Source organism: Hemiscyllium ocellatum, chromosome 25, assembly GCF_020745735.1.
Source record: "Hemiscyllium ocellatum isolate sHemOce1 chromosome 25, sHemOce1.pat.X.cur, whole genome shotgun sequence".
NCBI classification, from domain to species: Eukaryota; Metazoa; Chordata; class Chondrichthyes; order Orectolobiformes; family Hemiscylliidae; genus Hemiscyllium; species Hemiscyllium ocellatum.
The window spans coordinates 57,534,725-57,556,039 of record NC_083425.1 but is presented as its reverse complement, the minus strand read 5'-3'; the positions used below and the strand labels follow the sequence as shown (position 1 = coordinate 57,556,039).

The 21,315-nt window shown below is 41.2% G+C and overlaps 1 protein-coding gene across 1 annotated transcript in view; it reads left to right on the top strand.

Moving 5' to 3' along the window:
• The window catches only part of xylt2 (xylosyltransferase II), a 191,530-nt gene that overhangs the window by 138,085 nt on the left and 32,130 nt on the right, over positions 1 to 21,315 (top strand). The window contains exons 8-9 of the mRNA XM_060844395.1: positions 3,796 to 4,058; positions 20,092 to 20,287. Coding sequence (XP_060700378.1) covers positions 3,796 to 4,058; positions 20,092 to 20,287 — 459 coding nt within the window. The remainder of the gene's footprint in view (positions 1 to 3,795; positions 4,059 to 20,091; positions 20,288 to 21,315) is intronic.

Sequence of the window (21,315 nt, the reverse complement as noted above, 5' to 3'; positions counted from 1 at the left end):
TGGTTTGGGACCACTACTGTTTGTCATTTTTATAAATAACTTAGATGCAGGCGTAAGTGGATGGATTAGTAAATTTGCAGATGACACTAAAGTCGGTGGAGTAGTGGGCAGTTTGGAAGAATGTTACAGGTTACAGGGGGACTTAGATACTGCAGAATTGGGCTGAGAGGTGGCAAATGGAGTTCAATGCAGCTTAATGCCATTTGGGGAGAATAACAGGAAGGCAGAGTACTGGGTCAATGAAAGGATTCTTGGTAGTATGTTTATGCAGAAGGATGTTGGAATCCATGTACATAGATCCCTGAAAGTTGCCACCCAAGGTGATAGTGTTGTTAAGAAGGCATACAGTGTGTTAGGTTTCGCTGGTAGAGGAATTGAGTTCCGAAGCCGCAATATCATGCTGCAACTATACAAAACGCTAGTGCGGCCCCATTTGGAATATTGTGTGCAGTTCTGGTCGCCATATTTTGGGAAAGACATGGAAGCATTGGAAAAGGGTCAAAGGAGATTTACCAGGATGTTGCCTGGTCTGGAGGGAAGTCTCATGAGGAAAGGCTGAGAGACTTGGGTCTGTTCTCATTGGAAAGAAAAAGGCTAAGAGGGGATTTGATGGAGACATACAAGATGATCAGAGGATTAGATAGGGTAGACAGTGAAAGTCTTTTTCCTTGGATGATGACGTCAGCTTGTACGAGGGGGCATAACTACAAATTGAGGGGTGATAAATTTAAGACAGACATCAGAGGCAGGTTCTTTACTCAGAGCAGTAAGGGCATGGAATGCCATACCTGCTAATGTAGTCAACTCAGCCCCATTAGGGAGATTTAAACAATCCTTAGATAAGCACATGGTTGATGGGATAGTGTAGGGGGACGAGTTGAGAATAGTTCACAGGTCAGTGCAACATCGAGGGCCGAAGGGCCTGTTCTAATCTGTATTGTTCTATGTTCTGAATGATATGATTTAGTATTTGATAGTTGGCGTAGATGGAGTTGGTCAAAGAGCTTGTATGTGAGCTATATAAAATTATGATAATTCCAGGAAGAGGCTTTTGCAATTCCAGTTTAACAGCTAAAGTCACACTGACTTAAAACAACATGTTAGATATTTGTGAGAATATTCTACAAGTGATATTTTGGGGACTTTACCAGGAGTGGCGTTTTGAAATTAGCAACAGGGCCTTTTGGATGCAGTTTTGGTTGTTTTCAATTCTTTAAATTTATGTTTGGGATTTATAATTTTACTATGTGCTTTAAATCCTTGAGTTTATATTATTTATATTTAGTTTTGTCTACTTTATTTTAGTTTTTTTTCTAATGAACTTCTATTTTGTTATTGAAGCAACATTGGCAACTTGGCTTGCTTATGTTTCGGCAAGAGACCTTTTTGCTAAAACCAAAACAAATGAAGTTTTGATCTATCGAGCCATATTCCTGTCTGAGATCTGAATTACCTGGTCGTAATATCTACTAGGTTCACAACAAATGGATGCTCATCTGGAATCTTTGCATCCACTGGATTGACAAAGGATTTGTGTCTTTCTTGTTACAATAGCAGCTACAGAGTGGTTCTGGGCTTAAATCGGCTGTGTTGTGATGAAGCTTTTTGCTTGAAAATTTGAAGTCTGTTAAGACTTCTTTGAAAGTTAAAGATATGGCAATGATTTAGTTAAAATCTGAGTAAAGCTAAACTGAGTGATTGAGCTGATGTATTGAAGGTAGACGTGAAAGCAGGATCTTGTAAGGATGAGATACTTAAGACGATTGTGGCCTAGTTAGAATTGGTAGGAAGGAAACTTGAAACTGAGAATGAGATAAGGTGGAAATGAACTAAATTAGGAATGAACTAAGATATTTTAGAAATGAAAAAAATGACTTTGAGGATAAATGAAAATACTTGTAGTTGAGAAAAAGATAGAGAGTAATGCAAAGAGAGCAGAGAGAAGTACAAAGGAAGATCGTCATGTGGTTTGCTGACCTTGCTCTCAGTAGAATATATCCCTTTTTCCTTTTTGTACTTATTTTTTGCATCAGATTCATAAATCTGTCTCCAGCTCACCATAATTAGTACTCTGTCTTTTGCTCTATTCAATCTCACTGGTTCCTTATTTGCTCATCTGCAGCCTTTGCCTGCAGTATTAAAAACCACCATCTCAATTTTAACTTTTTTCACAGATACTTTTATTTCAGATTTTTGTCATCTACAGTATTTTGCTTTTATTCTCTTCTGATTTTGGATTAAGTCCAAAATTAAGGAAATACCTGCATCAAACCATTTTAATTTGGCATGTCTTTGCACTTTTGTCAGAGATATCAGGGTACAAATGTCTTATCATATTCCCCCGTCCAGTCACTACTAGTGGAAATGTATTTTGGAAGAGGCTTCTGTTTTATTTATAATTTGCTTAAGAAAAAAGTAATCATTACAACAGGGTAAATCTCTCAAAATACTGTCTAATAATGGATAGTATTTCAGGAAATAAAATGACAGTCTTCCAAAATGATGGTTGCTAGTTTTGCTTTGGTGAGATTGCTAGTGTTTAAATTTGTTTATAATGCTCTCCTGTGAAATTAGGCAGTTTTTCTGTTGTCTCCTTCCCAATTCTCAGATAATGCTATTGCTGTCACTTGTGCAAGAGTTGCAAGTCAGAAGATCTTGCATTTGCATGATTTTAAAAGAGTATGCACTCCCTGTTGCCTCCACAATGTTTACATGAAACAACATCGTGAGCCAGTGTAGAACGGGAAATTACTGTAGTGGTCGTTGTTTGATTTACAAAATAGATGTAGTGGGGTTTCCCAGGGTTGGCTTTTCTTTCCTAGACTTGATTCGGCAGGACACAATTTCAAAATTCGCAGAAGACACAAAACTTAAAAGATTTTGTGAACTGTGAAGAAGACAATGGTAAGCTTTAAAATAAAAGACAGACTTGTGGGAAAGAATGAGTGGCAGTTGAAATTTAAAACACAGAAGTGTGAAATGTTTCTGTTTAGTGGGAAGAATAAGGAGAGGCAATATAGGAGAGAGTATACTTCCAAAGGGATTCAGGAGTAGATGATGTGGAGACATATTGAAGGCTGGCAGGTCACATTGTTGAAGTGCTTCATGAAGCACATGACACCATGGGCTTTATAAATAGGAGGATAGAGTCTGAGGGCTTTTGCCTGAACATTGACTGTCCTGCACCTCTGATGCTGCCTGACTTGCTGTGCTTTTCCAGCATCACACTCTTGATACAAAATCAAGGAGAGTATTATAACAGGAGTATTGTGTCCACTTCTGTGCATCATATTTTTGGGAAGATGTGAAGACAATTCGAGGATACAGAAAAGATTCAGGAGAATGGTGCAAGGGTTGAGGACATACATGGATAGACTGCTGAAGCTGGAGAAGAATGAGATAGAGAGAAAATGTTGCCGTTGGCAGAAGATGGAAAACCAGAGGACAGCATTTAAGGTTATTGACACAAGTAGCAAAGGTGACACATTAACATTTTTTCTTGTGGATCCTGTGGTTAGGGTCTGGATTTATTGCTTGATAGTATGGTAGAAACAAGTTGATTTGAGGCTTTCAAAGGGGAATTGGTTATCAAATGAAGATATTGGGAGGGCTACAGAGGGAAAGGCAGCAAGGTGTGATCAGGTAACCACACTTGGAGAGAGCCAGCATGGATGTGGTGAACTAAATACCATCTTTTTGTACTGTAACTATTCTAAGATGCTCATTTGAAAGAAACATTTATTGTCCTACCTGATTCACAGTATTGACGAAGTTTTTTTGCATCTTTATTCACAGCAAATGACCAGGCCAACATTTTTTGCTCGGAAGTTTGAATCATCAGTTAACCAGGAGGTGATTGATATATTGGACTCCCACTTGTATGGTAGTTACCCTCCAGGGACTCCAGCTCTGAAAGCCTACTGGGAAAATGTCTTTGATCAGGTGGATGGGTTGAGCAGCCTCACTGATGTTACAATTACCAGCTACATGGCTTTCTTCAGGCTTGGCCTGAGCAAAGTGCAGGCATTGCAGCAACCAGGAACAGATGACCGCTGCAGGTATGATAGTAATCATGTCTCACTGGCCAACTGGCACTTGCACATTTAACTTGCTTCAGCTGAGTTAAAAACACTGAAACACACAAAAACAGAAATTGAAGGAGAAACTCAAGCTGGTCTGGCAGCATCTGTGGAGAGAAAAGAGAGTTACTGTTTTGGGTCCAGTTCCCCTTTTAAAAACCCTCATCAGCACCCTTCATTCATTGTTTTATTGTAAGAACACTGAAGTTGATTTTGGCGTCTCGAGACTAGAGAGCGGAGCATACGATTTGGTGGGAAGTATGTTGATACCAGGCATGGGTGTAATATTCAGTAAAATTGTGATGGCGTAATGAGAAAGTGAGGCAGAGGATCAAGAGAAGTAGATAGACTACAAGAGTATCAGTCGATGCATGTCTGACAGAGTGTCAGAAATATATTGAATTTCTTGAAAAGTAGAATAGTGATTTATTGTCACTTGTATTTTTTGCAAAAAAATACAGTGAAAAGTGTTTAAATTGCCATGCCACCGTGCCTATATTAATAACAAGGTATTGGTTAAAAAGAAAGACAAGGTCCATCTTAGTTCCACTCTATATTCAGTAAGGCAGCAGGCATTAAGTAAATCAGCAATGAATTGGATTGAGTAAATGGTCTAATGATACATAAATATTCATTTAATAAATGTTAAAGCTTCTTAACTAATAATCCCAGCATTTTTCCTGACTACGGATATCAGACGAACGCGCCCATAATTCCTTGTTTACTTTTTTCTGACAAATTGTGCTATAGAGAATAAATACTGGAAAAGTGGGTGTTAAAGATATATTGGAAGTGTAAGGAATTGAGCCGTGAATGAGTTTAAGGGGGTGAGGATCTGGGGCCCCAACGACCATATACTGGTACAATATTCTCGTGAACCAACTGGCTTTCTAACCAACCTGCTTCTATTGCCCCCTGATCGTGCATCTGTGGGCAGCGTTCCCAATTCTAGCCCAGCTCTGATTCCTGGATACCAAATTCAAGAAAGATTTTGCTGACTTAGAACTCAGAAATGTGCAGTTTGAACTGCCCAACTCGTGGTTCCGGTCTCCAAGGGGAAAATGTAGCCTTGATTTGTTCAACATTTCTGTTATTGTATCATTTCTCATGACAGTTTCTCATGTCTTTGTCTCTAATGGGCCAGTGCTAACTGCATAGTTTTCCTGCTTTTTAAATGGTTGTAAAGATTTGAGGGAATGCCTGGTGTTGCATCCCTGCCTCTTAACTAGAAGTTTGAATTTGAGTCTTATCCCAGAGCTTGATTATACACTCGTGTTGACAGACACAACAGGCAATAAGGGACCTCTACCATCGCCACACATAGCACTGGCTACACTATGCTTATAACTGAGCATGTTGTCACTGCAACATGCTGGGTAAACTACAGTGTTCCACCAAAGACACTTTGAGAAGGATGCATCATCTGTGGATGCTTATCAGTGGCACGGTGGCTCAGTGCTGCCTCACAGCACCAGGGACCCAAGTTCATTTCCAGCCTTGGGTGACTGTCAGTGTGGAGTTTGCACATTCTCCCCATTTCTGCGTGGATTTCCTCTGGGTGCTCCAGGTTCCTCCCACGTGTGCAGGTTAGGTGAATTGGTAATGCTAAATTGCCCATAATGTTCAGGGATGTGTAGTTAGGTGCACTGGGGGTAAAAATGTTGATCAGTAGGGGAATGGGTGGGTTTCTCATCTGAGAGTTGGTGTTGACTTTTTGGGTCTCATGGCCTGTTCCCCTGTAGGATTCTGTGATTCTAATGAACTAAGGAACTTAAGGATGATGTTGAGCTGAAAGATATGCATATAGATTTATGAAGGTTAGTGGTAGGCCAATTACCTGGGAAATTTATGGAAAGCATCCAAAGGTGACTTCAGCGAAAATGAAAAGGCAAGAGTTACAGAGAAAACCACATTAAATACATAACATGGCAGTAAAAGCGTCTACAAGTATGCCAAAAGGAAAAGAGTAGCTAAAATACACCTTGTGATCACAACTCCTTAGTTTTAAAATTGCTACGAATAAGGATAGGTCAGCACCTTGTGGGAATGTACTAAATTGGGGGAGAGGAAATTACTAGGGGAAAGTGAGGACCGCATTTGCTGGGGATCAGAACTTAAAAATGTGTTGCTAGAAAAGCACAGCAGGTCAGGCAGCGTCAAAGGAACAGAAGAATCGACGTTTCAGGCATATTACGTCAGTATTAGGCAGGATCTTGGGAGTGTTAACTGGAGGAGCTGTTATGAGGCAAATCTACTTTCAGGCAGAGCCCACGAGGCATACAAAGAAAGCAGGAAAGAACTCAAGCAGGGAATTAGAAGAGCAAGAAGTGGCCATGAAATGATTTTGGCAAGTATAGTTAAAGAGAATTCCAAGGCATGCATTCTTTGCATACATTTAAAAACTAAGAGGATAACTAGAGAGAAGCTAAGACCACTTAAAGATAAACTTGTGCTTGGAGGCAGAGAATGTGGGCAAGATTCTAAGTGAGTCCTTTGCGTTGGTATTCAGCCAGGAGAAGGATATAGAGGATAGTGAGATTTGTTTGGAGCACGCTAATATGCTGGGGCAATTTCAGTTCAAAAAAGAAGTGGTGTTTGGTGCCTTGAACAACATAAAGGTGGATAAGTCCCGAGGGCCCAGTGGTATCTACTCCAAATTATTGAGAGAGGCAAGCGAGATTGCTAGGGCCTTGACTAAGGTCTTTGTATCCTCGCTAACCACTAGAAAGGCCCTAGCTGACTAGCAAGTAACTAATACCGTTCTTCTGTTTAAGAAGGGAAATAGGTACAATCCAGGAAACTGTAGACCGGTAAGTCTCACGTTGGTTATTGAAAAGTTATTGGAGACAATTCTTAGCGTTTGGGTTTTTGCGCATTTGGAAAAGCATGGCTTAATTTGGGACAGTTAGCGTGGTTTTGTGAAGAGGAGGTCATGTTTAACTTGATTCAATTTTTCGAGGAGGTGACAAAGGTGATTGATGCGGGTAGAGCAGTGGATCTGGACATACAGGTCCACAGTTCCCTAAAAGTGGCAACTCAGGTGACCAAGGTGATTAAGAAGTATTACGAAGTCAAAAGCATGTATGTTCACTTTAAAATGGAGAGTGCTTTCTGATATTGAAGTAAACTTAAACTGCAGGCTCAGCTGCCCGCATGGAAAGGCTAGAGATGAGCTGTTCAAAAATAGATACATGTAACAGTTAGCTGAGTTTTGGTTGCAGTTTTGACAGCAATTCAAATTAACCAATTACTTCAAACTATGCCCAGGATACCAAAACCCAGTTGAGTTTGAATTTATTGTTTTGACAACATCAGACCAATGGGAAGGAGTGATGTTGGGGGTATAAAAATGTAGGCATTTTGAAAATTTATCCAAGCAACTGCCACCGAACAGCAGAACGACTGCTATAGTGTTGGAGAGCGAACTGCCCATCTAACAGCTTGCATTCAAAGAAATTAGAAGACACTATTTATCAAGAAGTGCAGGGTGGCACGGTGGCACAGTGGTTAGCACTGCTGCCTCACAGCGCCAGGGACCTGGGTTCAATTCCCGCCTCAGGTGACTGACTGTGTGGAGTTTGCACGTTCTCCCCGTGTCTGCGTGGGTTTCCTCCGGGTGCTCCGGTTTCCTCCCACAGTCCAAAGATGTGCGGGTCAGGTGAATTGGCCATGCTAAATTGCCCATAGTGTTAGGTAAGGGGTAAATGTAGGGGTATGGGTGGGTTGCGCTTCGGCGGGTTGGTGTGGACTTGTTGGGCCAAAGGGCCTGTTTCCACACTGTAGGTAATCTAATCTAATCTAATCTAATTTCAAAGTACCTAATCCTGTAAAAGCAGTAAAAAGTAAGAAGATGACCCAGGGAGATCAGCAGACAGAAGCTTGAAGACAGTGAAGAGGACAGAGATTGTGTCGACTTGAGATTAAGTTAATGTAATATTTAATAATTATGTTATTGGAACAGCATGTTACTAGGATTGTGTTCAGTTAAGCGAACGAGTGTTCCATTTGGAAGTAGTTTTGTTTAGTTAATTGTTATTTTTCCTTGAAAATGGAAATAAAGAGTTCTCTTTCACTCACTCTCACTTTTAAGAGATTACGAGGTGAGGTGAGCTTTTCTGGGTGTTTGGTTTGAATTAACAGAGGGGTTCGACCTCAGTGTCATAACAGAAGGCATATGGAATGCTTGCCTTCATTGGCCTGGGCATGGAACACAAGAGTTGGTAAACCATGTTGCAGCTATATAAAACCCTTGTTAGGTATTGGGAATATTGTGTGCAGTTTTGGTCGTCACACTGCGGAATCTTTGGAGTGAGTGCAGAGAAGGTTCACCAGGAAGTTGCCTGGTCTTGAGGTTATTGGCTGTGAGGAAAGGTTAAAAAGACTGGAATTATTTTCATCAGAAAGCCAGCAGCTGAGAGATCTACAAAATTATGGGAGGCATAGATGGTGTAGATAGTCAGAGGCATTTTCCCTGGGTTGACGTTTCAATTACAAGAGGGCACAGGTTCAGGGTGAGAGAAGGATGGATTAAGGGAGATGTGCGAAGGAGGTTTTTCAATAGACAATAGGTGCAGGAGTAGGCCATTCTGCACTTCGAGCCTGCACCACCATTCAATATGATCATGGCTGATCATGTGCCTGCCTGCCTTATCTCCATAACCCTTGATTCCACTATTCTTGAGAGCTCTATCCAACTCTTTCTTAAATGAATGTAGAGACTGGGCCTCCACTGTCTTCTGGGGCAGAGCATTCCACACAGCCACCACTCTCTGGGTGAAGAAATTTCTCCTCATCTCTGTCCTAAATGGTCTACCCTGTATTTTTAAGTTGTGTCCTCCCATGTTTCCTGCCTCCAGAGTGTCCAATCCTTTAATAATCTTATATGTTTCAATCAGATCCCTTGTCAGCCTTCTAAACTCAAGGGTGTACAAGCCCAGTCGCTCCAGTCTTTCAGCGTAAGGTAGTCCCGCCATTCCAGGAATTGATCTCGTGAACCTACGCTGCTCTCCCTTAATAGCCAGAATGTATTTCCTCAAATTTGGAGACCAGAACTGCACACAATACTCCAGGTGTGGTCTCACCAGGGCCCTGTATAGCTGCAGAAGATCCTCTTTGCTTCTATGCTCAATCCCTCTTGTTATAAAGGCCAGCATGCTATTATCCTTCTTCACTACCTGCTGTACCTGCATGCTCACCTTCATTGACCGGTGTACAAGAACTGCCCCTTTACCTAAATTAATTCAATTTAGGTAGTAATATGCCTTCCTGTTCTTGCCACCAAAGTGGATAATCATACATTTATCCACATTAAACTGCATCTGCCATGCATCATCACCACTCACCTAACCTGTCCAGGTCACCCTGTAATCTCCTAACATCCTCCTCACATTTCACCCTGCCACCCAGCTTAGTATCATCAGCAAATTTGCTAATGTTATTACTAATACCATCTTCTATATCATTAACATATATTGTAAAAAGCTGCGGTCCCAGCACTGATCCCTGCGGTACCCCACTGGTCACTGCCTGCCATTCTGAAATGGAGCCGTTTATCACTACTCTTTGTTTCCTGTCAGCCAACCAATTTTCAATCCAAGTTAGTACTTTGCCCCCAATACCATGCGCCCTAATTTTGCTCACTAACCTCCGATGTGGGACTTTATCAAAAGCTTTCTGAAACTCCAGGTACACTGCATCTACTGGATCTCCCTTGTCCATCTTCAGAGTTACATCCTCAAAAATTCCAGAAGATTACTCAAGCATGATTTCCCCTTCATAAGTCCATGCTGACTCTGACCTATCCTGTTACTACTATCCAGATGTGTCGTAATTTCATCCTTTATAATAGACTCCAGCATCTTTCCCACCACTGATGTCAGACTAACTGGTCTATAATTTCCTGCTTTCTCTCTCCCACCTTTCTTAAAAAGTGATATAACATTAGCCACCCTCCAATCCGCAGGAATTGATCCTGAATCTATCGAGCTCTGGAAAATAATGACCAACGCATCCACAATTTCTTGAGCCACCTCCTTCAGTACCCTGGGATGTAGACCATCAGGCCCCGGAAATTTATCAACCTTTAGACCAAATAGTCTCTTCAACACCAACTCCTGGCAAATATAAATTCTCTTCAGTTCGGGTCCCTCAGCCAATGTTACCTCAGGGAGATTGCTTATGTCTTCCTCAGTGAACACAGATCTGAAGTACCAATTCAATTCTTCTGCCATTTCTTTGTTCCCCATAATATATTCCCCTGTTTCTGTCTTCAAGGGCCCAATTTTAGTCTTAACCACTTTTTTGCCTTTCACATACCTAAAAAAGCTTTTACTATCCTTCTTTATATTTTTGGCCAGTTTACCTTGGTACCTCATTTTTTTCTCTGCATATTTCCTTCTTCGTAATCCTCTGTTGTTCTTTAAAAGCTTGCCAGTCCTCTGTTTTCCCACTTTACTATGTTATACTTTTTCTCTTTTAACTTTATATGTTTCTTAACTTCCCTTGTCAGCCACGGCCGCCTCCTAGGATCTTTCTTCCTTTTTGGATTGAACTGATCCTGCATTTTCTGCATTATACACAGAAATATCTGCCATAGTTCCTCCACTGTCATCCCAGCTAAGGTATTGCACCATTGAACTTTGGCCAGCTCCTCCCTCATAGCTCCATAGTTCCCTTTATTCAACAGAAATATTGTCACTTGCGATTGTACCCTCTCCCTTTCAAATTGCAGATTGAAGCTTATTGTATTATGGTCACTACTTCCCAATGGCTCCTTCACTTCGAGGTCCCTGATCAATTCTGGTTCGTTGCACAACACGAGATCCAGAATTGCCTTCTCCCTGGTAGGCTGCAGCACCAGTTGTTCTAAGAATCCATCTCGGAGGCACTCCACAAAGTCTCTTTCTTAAGGTCCAGTAGCATCCTGATTCTCCCAGTCTACCTGCATGTTGAAATCCCCCATAACAACTGTAGTAACATCTTTGCGACAGGCCAATTTCAGCTCCTGATTCAACTTACATCCGACATCCAGACTGCTGTTTGGGTGCCTGTAGATAACTCCCAAGAGGGTCTCTTTACCCTTAGAATTTCTCAGCTCTATCCATACTGACTCTACATCCCCTGATTCTAGGTCCCCCCACAGAGAGTAGTAGGAGCTTGGAATGCACTGCTAGAAGAGGGGGTGGAAGCAGGCACATTGGTGACATTTAGAAGGCATTTTGATGGTTGCATGACTAGGGAGGGAATGGAGGGATATGGACTGAATAAGGGCAGAACGCTTTTTTTTAGTTAGGACATGATGATCAGTACAGGCTTAGAGGGCCAAAGGACCTGTTCCTGTGCTTTACTTTTGTTATTTTCTTTTGTTCTTTGGATGTTAACTACATGGAATTTAGTAAGGCTTTTGGCGAAGTCCCTCATGATAGTCTAATCCAAAAGATTATAATGCATGGAATCCATGGTGATTTGGCTGCGTGGATTCAGAATTGGCTTATCCAATAGAAGACGGAGGGTAGTGGTGGAAGGGTGTTTTTCAGGCTGGAGGTCTGTGGGAAACTAAGGAAGTGATTGCTGGGCCCCTTGCTGAGGTATTTGTATCATCAATAGTCACAGGTGAGGGGCCGAAGACTGGAGGTTGGCTAACGTGGTGTCATTGTTTAGAAAAAGTGGTAAGGACAAGCCAGGGAACTATAGACTGGTGAGACTGACGTCAATGGTGGACAAGTTGTTGGAGGGAATCCTGAGGGACAGGACGTACATGTATTTGGAAAGGCAAGGACTAATTAGGGATCATCAACATGGCTTTGTGCATGGGAAATCATGACAGAGCAGTTGACGTGATCTATGTGGACTTCATTAAGGCATTTGACAAGGTTCCCCATGGGAGAATAGTTAGCAAGGTTAAATCTCATGGAATACAGGGAGAACTAGCCATTTGGACACATCTGACTTGAAGGTAGAAGGCAGAGAGTGATGGTGGAAGGCTGCTTTTCAGCCTGGAGGCCTTTGACCAGTAGTGCTGGGTCCACTGTTTTTCATCATTTATAAATAATTTGGATGTGAGCAGAAGAGGTATAGTTAGTAAGTTTGCAGATGACACCAAAATCGGAAGTGTAATGGACAGCGAAGAAAGTTACCTCAGATGGGTTAATGGACTGAGGAGTGGCAGGTGGAGTTTAATGTAGACAAATGTGAGGTGCTGCGTTTTGGGAGAGCAAATCTTACCTGGACTTATGAACTTAATGGTAAGGTCCTTGGGAGTGTTGCTGAACAAAGAGACCTTACAGTGCAGGTTCATAGATCCTTGAAAGTAGAGTGGTAGGTACACAGGATAGTGAAGAAGGCATTTGATATACTTTGCTTTATTGGTCCAAGTATTGCGTACAGGAGTTGGGAGGTCATGTTGCGGCTGTGCAGAATATCGGTTAGGCCACTTTTGGAATATTTCATGCAGTTCTGGTCTCCTTCGTATTGGGAGGATGTTGTGAAACTTGGAAGGGTTCAAAAAAGATTTACAGGGCTGTTGCCAGGGTTGGAGGATTTGAGCTATAGGGAGAGGCTGAACAAGTTGGGGCTGTTTTCCCTGGAGTGTCGGAGACTGAGGGGTGACCTTATAGAGGTTTGTAAATTATGAGAGGCATGGATAGGACAAATAGACAAAGTCTTTTTCCTGTAACAACTGTAATATAACACCTGTGCTTACATGCTAAATGCTTTCTTCACCACCCTGTCCATCTGTGTCACCTCTTTCAAAGAACTATGCTCTTGTATTCCTAGGTGTCTCTGTTCTCCAACACTCCTCAAGATGTTATCATTTACTGTGTAAGTCCTATCTTGTTTTGACTTTCTAAATTGCAATACCTCACACTTATTATATTAAATTGCATTTGCCAATCCTCAGCCCACTTCCCCATCTGATCAAGATCCGTCTGTAATTTTTGATAACTTCCTTGCTATCAACAATACTTTCTAATTTTATATCATCTGCAAACTTAGTAATTATGCCTTGTTCATTCACATCCAGGTTACTCATATAGATTAGATTAGATTCCCTACAGCGTGGAAACAGGCCCTTCGGCCCAACAAGTCCACGCTGACCCCTCCGAAGAGTAATCCACCCAGACCCATTTCCCTCTGACTATGGGCAATTTAGCATGGCCAATACACCTGACCTGCACATCTTTGAACTGAGAGAGGAAACTGAAGCACCTGGAGGAACCCCACACAGACACGGGGAGAATGTGGAAACTCCAGGTTCCATCACCGACTAGTCACAGGCCTCCAGTCTGAGAAACAACCCTCAATCATTACCCTCTGCATCCTACCATCGAGTGAATTTTGAATCCAGTTCGGTGGTTCTTCCTGGGTGCCTGCAACATAACCTTCCTGACAACTCTGCCATGTGGGACCTTGTCAAAGGTCTTATTAAAGTTGATATAGACAACATTCACTGCCCTACCATCATCTTATCCTCTTGGTTTGTTTTTCGAAAAACTCTAAAAACTCCAGACATGACTTCCCCCAGACAAACCCATGCTGATTATCAGGCCTTGACTATCCAAATGTTAGTTGATCTTATCTCTCAGTATCCTTTCCAACAACTTGCCTACTGCTAATGTCAGGCTCACTGGCCTGTAGTTCTCTGGCTTGTCTTTCCTACCTTTCTTAAACAATGGAACATAAGCCACTGTCAGGTCTTCCAGAGCTTTTCCAGTGGCTAATGATGAGGCAAAAATCTCTGCAAGGACCTCTGCAATTCCGTTGCCTCCCACAGCATCCCAGAATGGGCTTGATCAGCCCAGGGGATTTATCCACCTTAAAGGCTGTGAACACCACCTCTCTGGTGATATGTATGCAATCCAAACTGTCTCCACTTGCTTCCCTCATTGCCTTAGCATCCATGATTTTCTCCTCAGTTAACACCAAAGAGAATTACTTATTAAAATTCTCCCCATCTCCTGTGCATCCACACATAGATGACCATGCTAATCTTTAAGGGGACCTACTCCTTCCCTAGCCACCTATTACTCTTACTGAGTATAGCTATAGAACCTCTTGGGATTATCTTTAACCTTCCCTGCTGGATCTATTTCATACCTTTTATTTGCTCTTCTGATTTCCCTCTTAAGTCTGCTCCTACACATTTTATGGTCTTCTAGAAATTCACTTGTGCCCGATAGCTTAAACCTACTGTATGCCTTCTTCTGGGTCAACTCGGATACCAGACTTGCATAACATCTGTTGGGTTCACAACAAATAGAAGCTCATCTGGAATCTTTGAATCCCCTGGATTCACAAAGGATCTGTATCTTTCTTGTTAAAGAAAGGGTTACAGTGTAGGTCTGGGCTTAAAGTTTATTGCACAAAGTTTGACAGTAGCTTTGGACACTATTAAGAGTTTTCTGATAGTGAATCATTTAAAATCTTTAATTAAAGCTAAACTGAGGGACTGAACACATACATTATAGTAGATGTAAAAACTTTTTAGGCAGTGTCCTCATGGTATTATCGCTGAACAGTTAATCCAGAGACCCAGGCAATATTCTGGGGAGCAAGATTCGAATCCTGCCATTGCAAACAATGGAATTTGAATTAAGTCAGTATCTGGAATTAAGAGTCTAATGATGACTATGACTCCATTGTCAATTGTCAGAAAAACTCATCTGGTTCACTAATGTCCTTTAGTAAAGGAAACTGCCATCCTTACCTGGTCTAGCCTATATATAATTCCAGATCCACAGCAATGTGATTGACTCTTAACTGCCCTCTGGGCAATTAGGGATGGGCAGTAAAGGCTGGCCTAACCAGCAATGCCCCCATCCCATGAATGACTCAAAAAAGGCAGGATCTCGTATAGATAAGATACTTCAAATGAGTGTAACCTGTTTAGAATTGATAGGAAGGAAACCTGAAATTCAGACATCACAACTGAAATGAAGTAAGATGCAGTTAGAAATGAAAAAAAAATGATGAGAAAGGTAGATGAAAAGACTTGAAATTGAGGGAAAAGGAAAACAGAGTAATGAAAAAAGAGTACAGAAGTATGAAGGAGGATGGAATTAAGAAGACCTGAAGTCCAAAGGGTATAGCAACATGAGTTAGTCAAAAAAAAACTAGAATGCAGAAGAAAGTAGCAGTTTGAATAATGATTATGATGTAAATAAGGGATTTGATTTACCCAAGAATCTTCGCTTAAGTTTAATGAGGATGGAGTCAATAAGTATTTTACCTCATTTGATAAGGCAGTTGTGCAGATGGAGTGGCAAAAACAGGGCTTTAATGGTGCAGAGTGTTTTGAGAGGTACAGCTATGACAGTGTATGCCAGCTTGTCAGAAGAACAATCTTCAGTGTACAAAACTGTCAAAGAGGCAATACACAAAGCTTATGAACTTTGTTGGAAGTTTTATAGCTGAAATTTAGGGCGACAAGAAAGAAAATGAATCAGACACTTGTGGATATTTCAGTGGAAAAAGAAAAGATATGGAATCAGTGGTTAGGATCACTTAAAGTCAGAGATAATGTTTAAAGGGAAATTATGGTTATGGAAGAATTTAGAGATAGCAATTTCGCAAATTAGAACAAAACCTTATTCAGATGAGCCTTGGGTTTTCAAGATCAGAAAATTAGCAGTTTTGGCAGATACCTATAAAATTTCCTATAGACAGTTACAAGTGGGAAAGCAGACATATGAAAATCATCAAGTGGGTTGGAGGCTCAGAAAGTCTACAGATAGATGATGTATTAGTTTTAGAGAAACGTCAGAAAAATATCAAAGAAAGAAAGAAGAAAGACTGGAACCAAAACATGATGGTGATAAAATGAAGAAGCGTTAGTTGCAATAAGGTTGGATGTACCAGAGCCAATTGCTAGATATTGGGGCGGCACAGTGGTTAGCACTGTTGCCTCACAGTGCCTGAGACTGTGTGGAGTTTGCATGTTCTCCCCGTGTCTGCGTGGGTTTCCTCCGGGTGCTCCGGTTTCCTCCCACAGTCCAAAGATGTGCGGGTCAGGTGAATTGGCCATGCTAAATTGCCGTAGCGTTAGGTAAGGGGTAAATGTAGGGGTATGGGTGGGTTGCGCTTCAGCGGGTCGGTGTGGACTTGTTGGGCCGAAGGGCCTGTTTTCACACTGTAAGTAATCTAATCTAATATTAAATGGGAGACTAAATGTGAGAACAACAAAACCTAGGGGTCTTCAGAACTGAACCTGTAGCAGAGGCATAAAAATAACATTTTCTTGTAAGGGAGAGATGGGTCAGAAGAGTTATCTTTCAGAGATTGATAAGAAGAATCAAAGGGGAAGTGTTTTCTTAAAATTAAGGAGGTAAACCCAATAAGGATACTGAGAGACAGTGGACTAAGTAAGTCACTGATGTTAGCACTAATGTGATTTGTGTTCCAGATGGATTGAAAGAGGAGAAAATATTAATTGGAGATATTTCCAAAAATTATAAACCAGTCTCAATGTGCGAGTAAGATTAAAGAATGACTTGATCAATGCATAAGTGATAATTCAAGGAGTGAAACAAATTTCTATACAGGGAATTGACATTAACTTAGGAAGTGACCTAATGGGCTCAAGAATATTAGATTTACCGAGGGTGGTAGAAGAACTCATGGAGGTAAAATAAACCAACATTTTACAAAAAGACTTGTCTGAATTGTTTCTTGTGTTGTGACTAGCTCTTAGACATAAAGCTTTAATCAGGAAGAAAAGGAGTCCATGAAAGAGTGAGTTAATTTGGAAATTCAGTTATCTGATAAATATTTTGTCAGTTTGACTAAAAAGGATGAAGATAAAGAGAATGAGGCTGATATGTTTAGCCCAAATTCTTTAATCAAAATGCAACAAGGAAATTCTGAATTGAAAGAGTTACGTAAAACAGCCTACTCAGAAAAGGAATTATAACAATAATGGAATGTTATTACTTGAAAAGGAATGATGTGGAGATGCTGGTGTTGGACTGGAATGGACAAAGTCACATGACACCAGATTATAGTCCAACAGGTTTATTTGAAATCACGAGTTTTCAGAGCGCTGCTTCAACCTTGTGTTGTGTGACTTCTGACCTTGACAAGAGAAGTCTCAATGATGAAATGGTTAACACTTGGATAAAAAACAGCTGATGGGGAATGGGCAGTGATTCTTCAGGTAGTAGCTCATCTGAGTATCGTAACTAATTTTGCCAGTGGCTCATGAAATTTCAATGGCAGGTCATTTGCTATTTGAAAAGCAGAAGCTATATTATTAAATCATTTTCATTGGCTAGGGTCACGTAAGGACGTTGTCAAATTTTAATAGACATGCAAGTTTGTGGGGAAACATCAAACTTCAATTAAATCTGCACCTTCAATTCAAATACCAGCTTTTAAAGAACTTTCTCAGAAGATCTTAATGTCTAAAATCAAAATTGGAACCAATTTTTTTCAAAAAATTATCGATGCGTCCAAAGCATTTCCTGAAACTGTGTCTTTTAAGGAAAATAACCCATGTAATGCTCTCTTACTCAACGTGGGAACTCAGGGATGTGGCTGATGTCCCTGACTCCTTTGTATGCAGAATGTTCTACAGCCAATCTGAAACACTCCTGACCCGTGCAGCTGGGAGGCAACATATTATTTGGGAGTCTCATTTGCGACCATAGGACCATCTATCTCCTTCCCTTACAATTGAATCCCCTATGACTATAGCCCTTCTTCTTTTTCCCGCCCTTTTGTACAACAGAGCCAGCCATGGTGCCATGAGCCCGGTTACTGCTGCTTTCCTATCGAGTGTTGAGGAATGTAGGACCAATCTGAAACGAGGAATTAAGAGGGCTAAAAGGGGTCTTGAGATATCTTTAGCAACAGGGTTACGGAAAATCCCAAAGCCTTTTATTCATATATAAGGAGCAAGAAGGTAATTAGAGAAAGAGTTGGTCCACTCAAGGACACAGGAGAAAAGTTATGCGTGGAGTCAGAGAAAATTGGTGAGATTCTTAATGAGTACTTTGCTTCGGTATTCACTGAGGAGAGGGACATGACAGATGTTGAGATTAGATAGATATTTCATTACTCTAGGTCAAGTCGGCATAAGGGGGTAGGAAGTGTTGAATATTCTAAAAGGCATTAAGGTGGACAAGTATCTAGGTCCGGATGGGATCTATCCCACATTACTGAGGGAAGCGAGAGAGGAAATAGCTTGGGCAGTAATGGATATCTTTGTAGCATCCTTGACAATGGTTGAGATCCCAGAGGACTGGAGAATTGTTAATGTTGTCCCCTTCTTTAAGAAGGGCAGCAGGGATAATCCAGGTACTTATAGACCAGTGTGCCTGATGTCAGTGATAGGGAAGTTGCTGGAGAAGATACTGAGGGATAGGATCTATTCCCATTTCAAGGAAAATGGGCTTATCAGTGATCAGCAGCATGATTATGTCTTACCAACTTAACAGAATTCTTTGAGGAAGTGACAAAGTTCATTGGTTAGGGAAGGGTTGGAGATGCCATATGCATGGACTTCAGTCGGGTTCTCTATGGTCGGCTGATGGAGAAAGTGAAGTTGCGTGGGGATCTAGGGTGTATGAACTAGATGGATAGAGAACTGGCTGGGCAGTAAGAGACAGAGTGTAGTAGTGGAAGCGAGATTCTCAAAATGGAGAACCGTGACCAATGGTGTTCCACAGGGATCCGTGCTCGGACCACTGTTGTTTGTGATATACATAAATGATCTGAAGGAAGGTACAGGTGATCTGATTAGCAAGTTTGCAGATGGCACGAATACTGGTGGAGGAGCAGATAGTGGAGGGGACTGTCAAAGAATGCAGCAGAATATAGATTGGAGAGTTGGGCAGAGAAATGGCAGATGGAGTTCAATCCGGGCAAATGTGAAGTAATGCATTTTGGAAGATCCAATTCAAGAGCAAACTGTATGGTCAAGCCCTGGGGAAAATTGATGTACAGAGAGATCTGGGTGGTCAGGTCCATTGTACCCTGAAGGTGGCAATGCAGGTCAATAGAGTGGTCAAGAAGGCATATGGCATGCTTTCCTTCATTGGACGGGGTATTGAGTACAAGAGTTGGCAGTTCATGTTACAGTTGTAAAGGGCTTTGGTTTGGCCACATTTGGAGTGTAGAGGAGGTTCACCAGGATGTTGCCTGGTATGGATGGTACTAGCTATGAAGAAAGGTTGAGTAGATTAGGATTATTTTAATTAGAAAGACAGAGGTTGGGAGGGGACTTGATTGAGGCATACAAAATTATGAGAGGTATAGACAGAGTGGATAGCAAGAAGCTTTTTCCCAGAGTGGGGGACTTAATTGTAGGAGTCACGAGTTCAAGGTGAGGGGAAAAGTTTAAGGGAGATATACGTGGTGGGTCCCTGGAACGTGTTGCCAGTGGAGGTGGTAGAGGCAGGCATGATAGCATCTTTTAAGATATATCTAGGCAGATACATAAATGGGCAGGGAACAGAGGGATACAGATCCTTAGAAAATAGATGACAGGGTTAGATAGAGGACCAGGATTGGCACAGGCTTGGCGGGACGAAGAGCCCATTCCTGTGCTGTAATATTCTTTGTTCTTTGTGCTGCCCCTTTCAAAGGGAATGGATTACTATCTGAAAAGGAACTGTGTGCTGGGCTGTGGGCAGAAGTCAAAGGAATAGCATTCAATAACTCTATCTTTCAAAGGGCTAACACAGTGTCAATGACTTGTGCTAGCATGGTGACCCTTATCTCTCTTTAATGAGAGAGCACCCATATGGTTGGGTAGTAATATGGCAACTTTACCTTTACAGACATTATAATGATTAAGTATGGTAAGTGCACTGAATGTGCTGAAGGAAGGCTGAATGATAATCAAGCCCGGGGTTTATTACATAGCTTAGGAAAAAACAATGACTGCAGATGCTGGAAACCAGATTCTGGATTAGTGGTGCTGAAAGAGCACAGCAGTTCAGGCAGCATCCAAAGTGCAGTTTATTATATAGCTTGTTTATCTTGGAAAAGTTCTGAAAATATTTCCTTTTTTCAGGTTTGAGCCTGTGGGACATACTCTCTCTGTCCATCTTTACTTCTATGATGACCAATTCCAAGGTTACTTAGTGATGCAGCAAGTTAAGAATGCGACTACAGATCAGAAGGAGACCTTGGAGAGCTGGGTGGTACCTCGTCCCATGCTACAACTGGCAAATGTTGGCCCAGCACTCAACCGGCTCCAGAATCTTGAGGTAACCGGGCCTGTGCTGCCAATTGGGTTCAATCAGACATTGCAATATTAACTCTTCACTTAGTTTGTGTGAATTTGTGCTTTCAAGATCAGGGCAGTTGCACTTGGGAATGAAGCACTTGTTGTTCCCAACATTCTTTTAGGATGATAGAATATTTCTCATAAATTTGGGATTTGATGTTACAGGACACAAAACAGACAATCTACACTGTAAGTCAAAGGAGCTTGTGGAATCTGTTTGAAACCCTTCAACTAAAACCATGTGTAATGATCCCAGTTGATAGCATTAATGGGAACGTCAGATCTCAGTATGAAATTGAGTTTTGCAGATCATTACTTTCAAATTTTAATTAATGTGGTGGTCATTCGCTGAAATATCATCACATAAGGGTGAAGTGTTTCTTTAAAAACAGACCAGAAGTTCATTACACAAAAGACATAAAAGCAAAGATTTCAAGCTCTCAAAATATAGAACATAATTTGAAAGATCTAAAAGCACATCAAAACAGTCACCTGGCATTATCCATTTCAGAGTCAGAAGTGTGGAGAAATTATTCAAATCTTTTAAAATTTGAGTTGTCTGATTCTCCGCAGTTCTTGTAAGAGGTGAAGTCTTCTGTTAGGAATATTCACAAGGCAGGGAACTTTGGCTTTCTCAGCATTTCTTCAGGTTTCTAACGAAACACTCCTAGTCTAGAAATTTCAAAAGCCAAACTTTCTCCCCCTGAGGTAACTGTATGTTCCCTGAATTGCCCTAAATTCCATTCAAGGCGCTGAATCATGTCTGCTTCTGAGCCCAGTCAAATTTCCTCCAAATCTGCCTAAGTTTTTCACTGAGTTTTGTAAGCTGAAGACAATTCTTGGTTGTACTGGACAAAAACCATATAATTGCTTTCAATTTTTATCCCATCTGTCATAAACCATCATGGTTTAAACAGTCATCCATTAACACGTCAGAGGATCCAGCTTACTGATACACTGTTTTAGAAGAACTGACCTAGTTTTTTTTTAAAGACCCTTCACAATAGT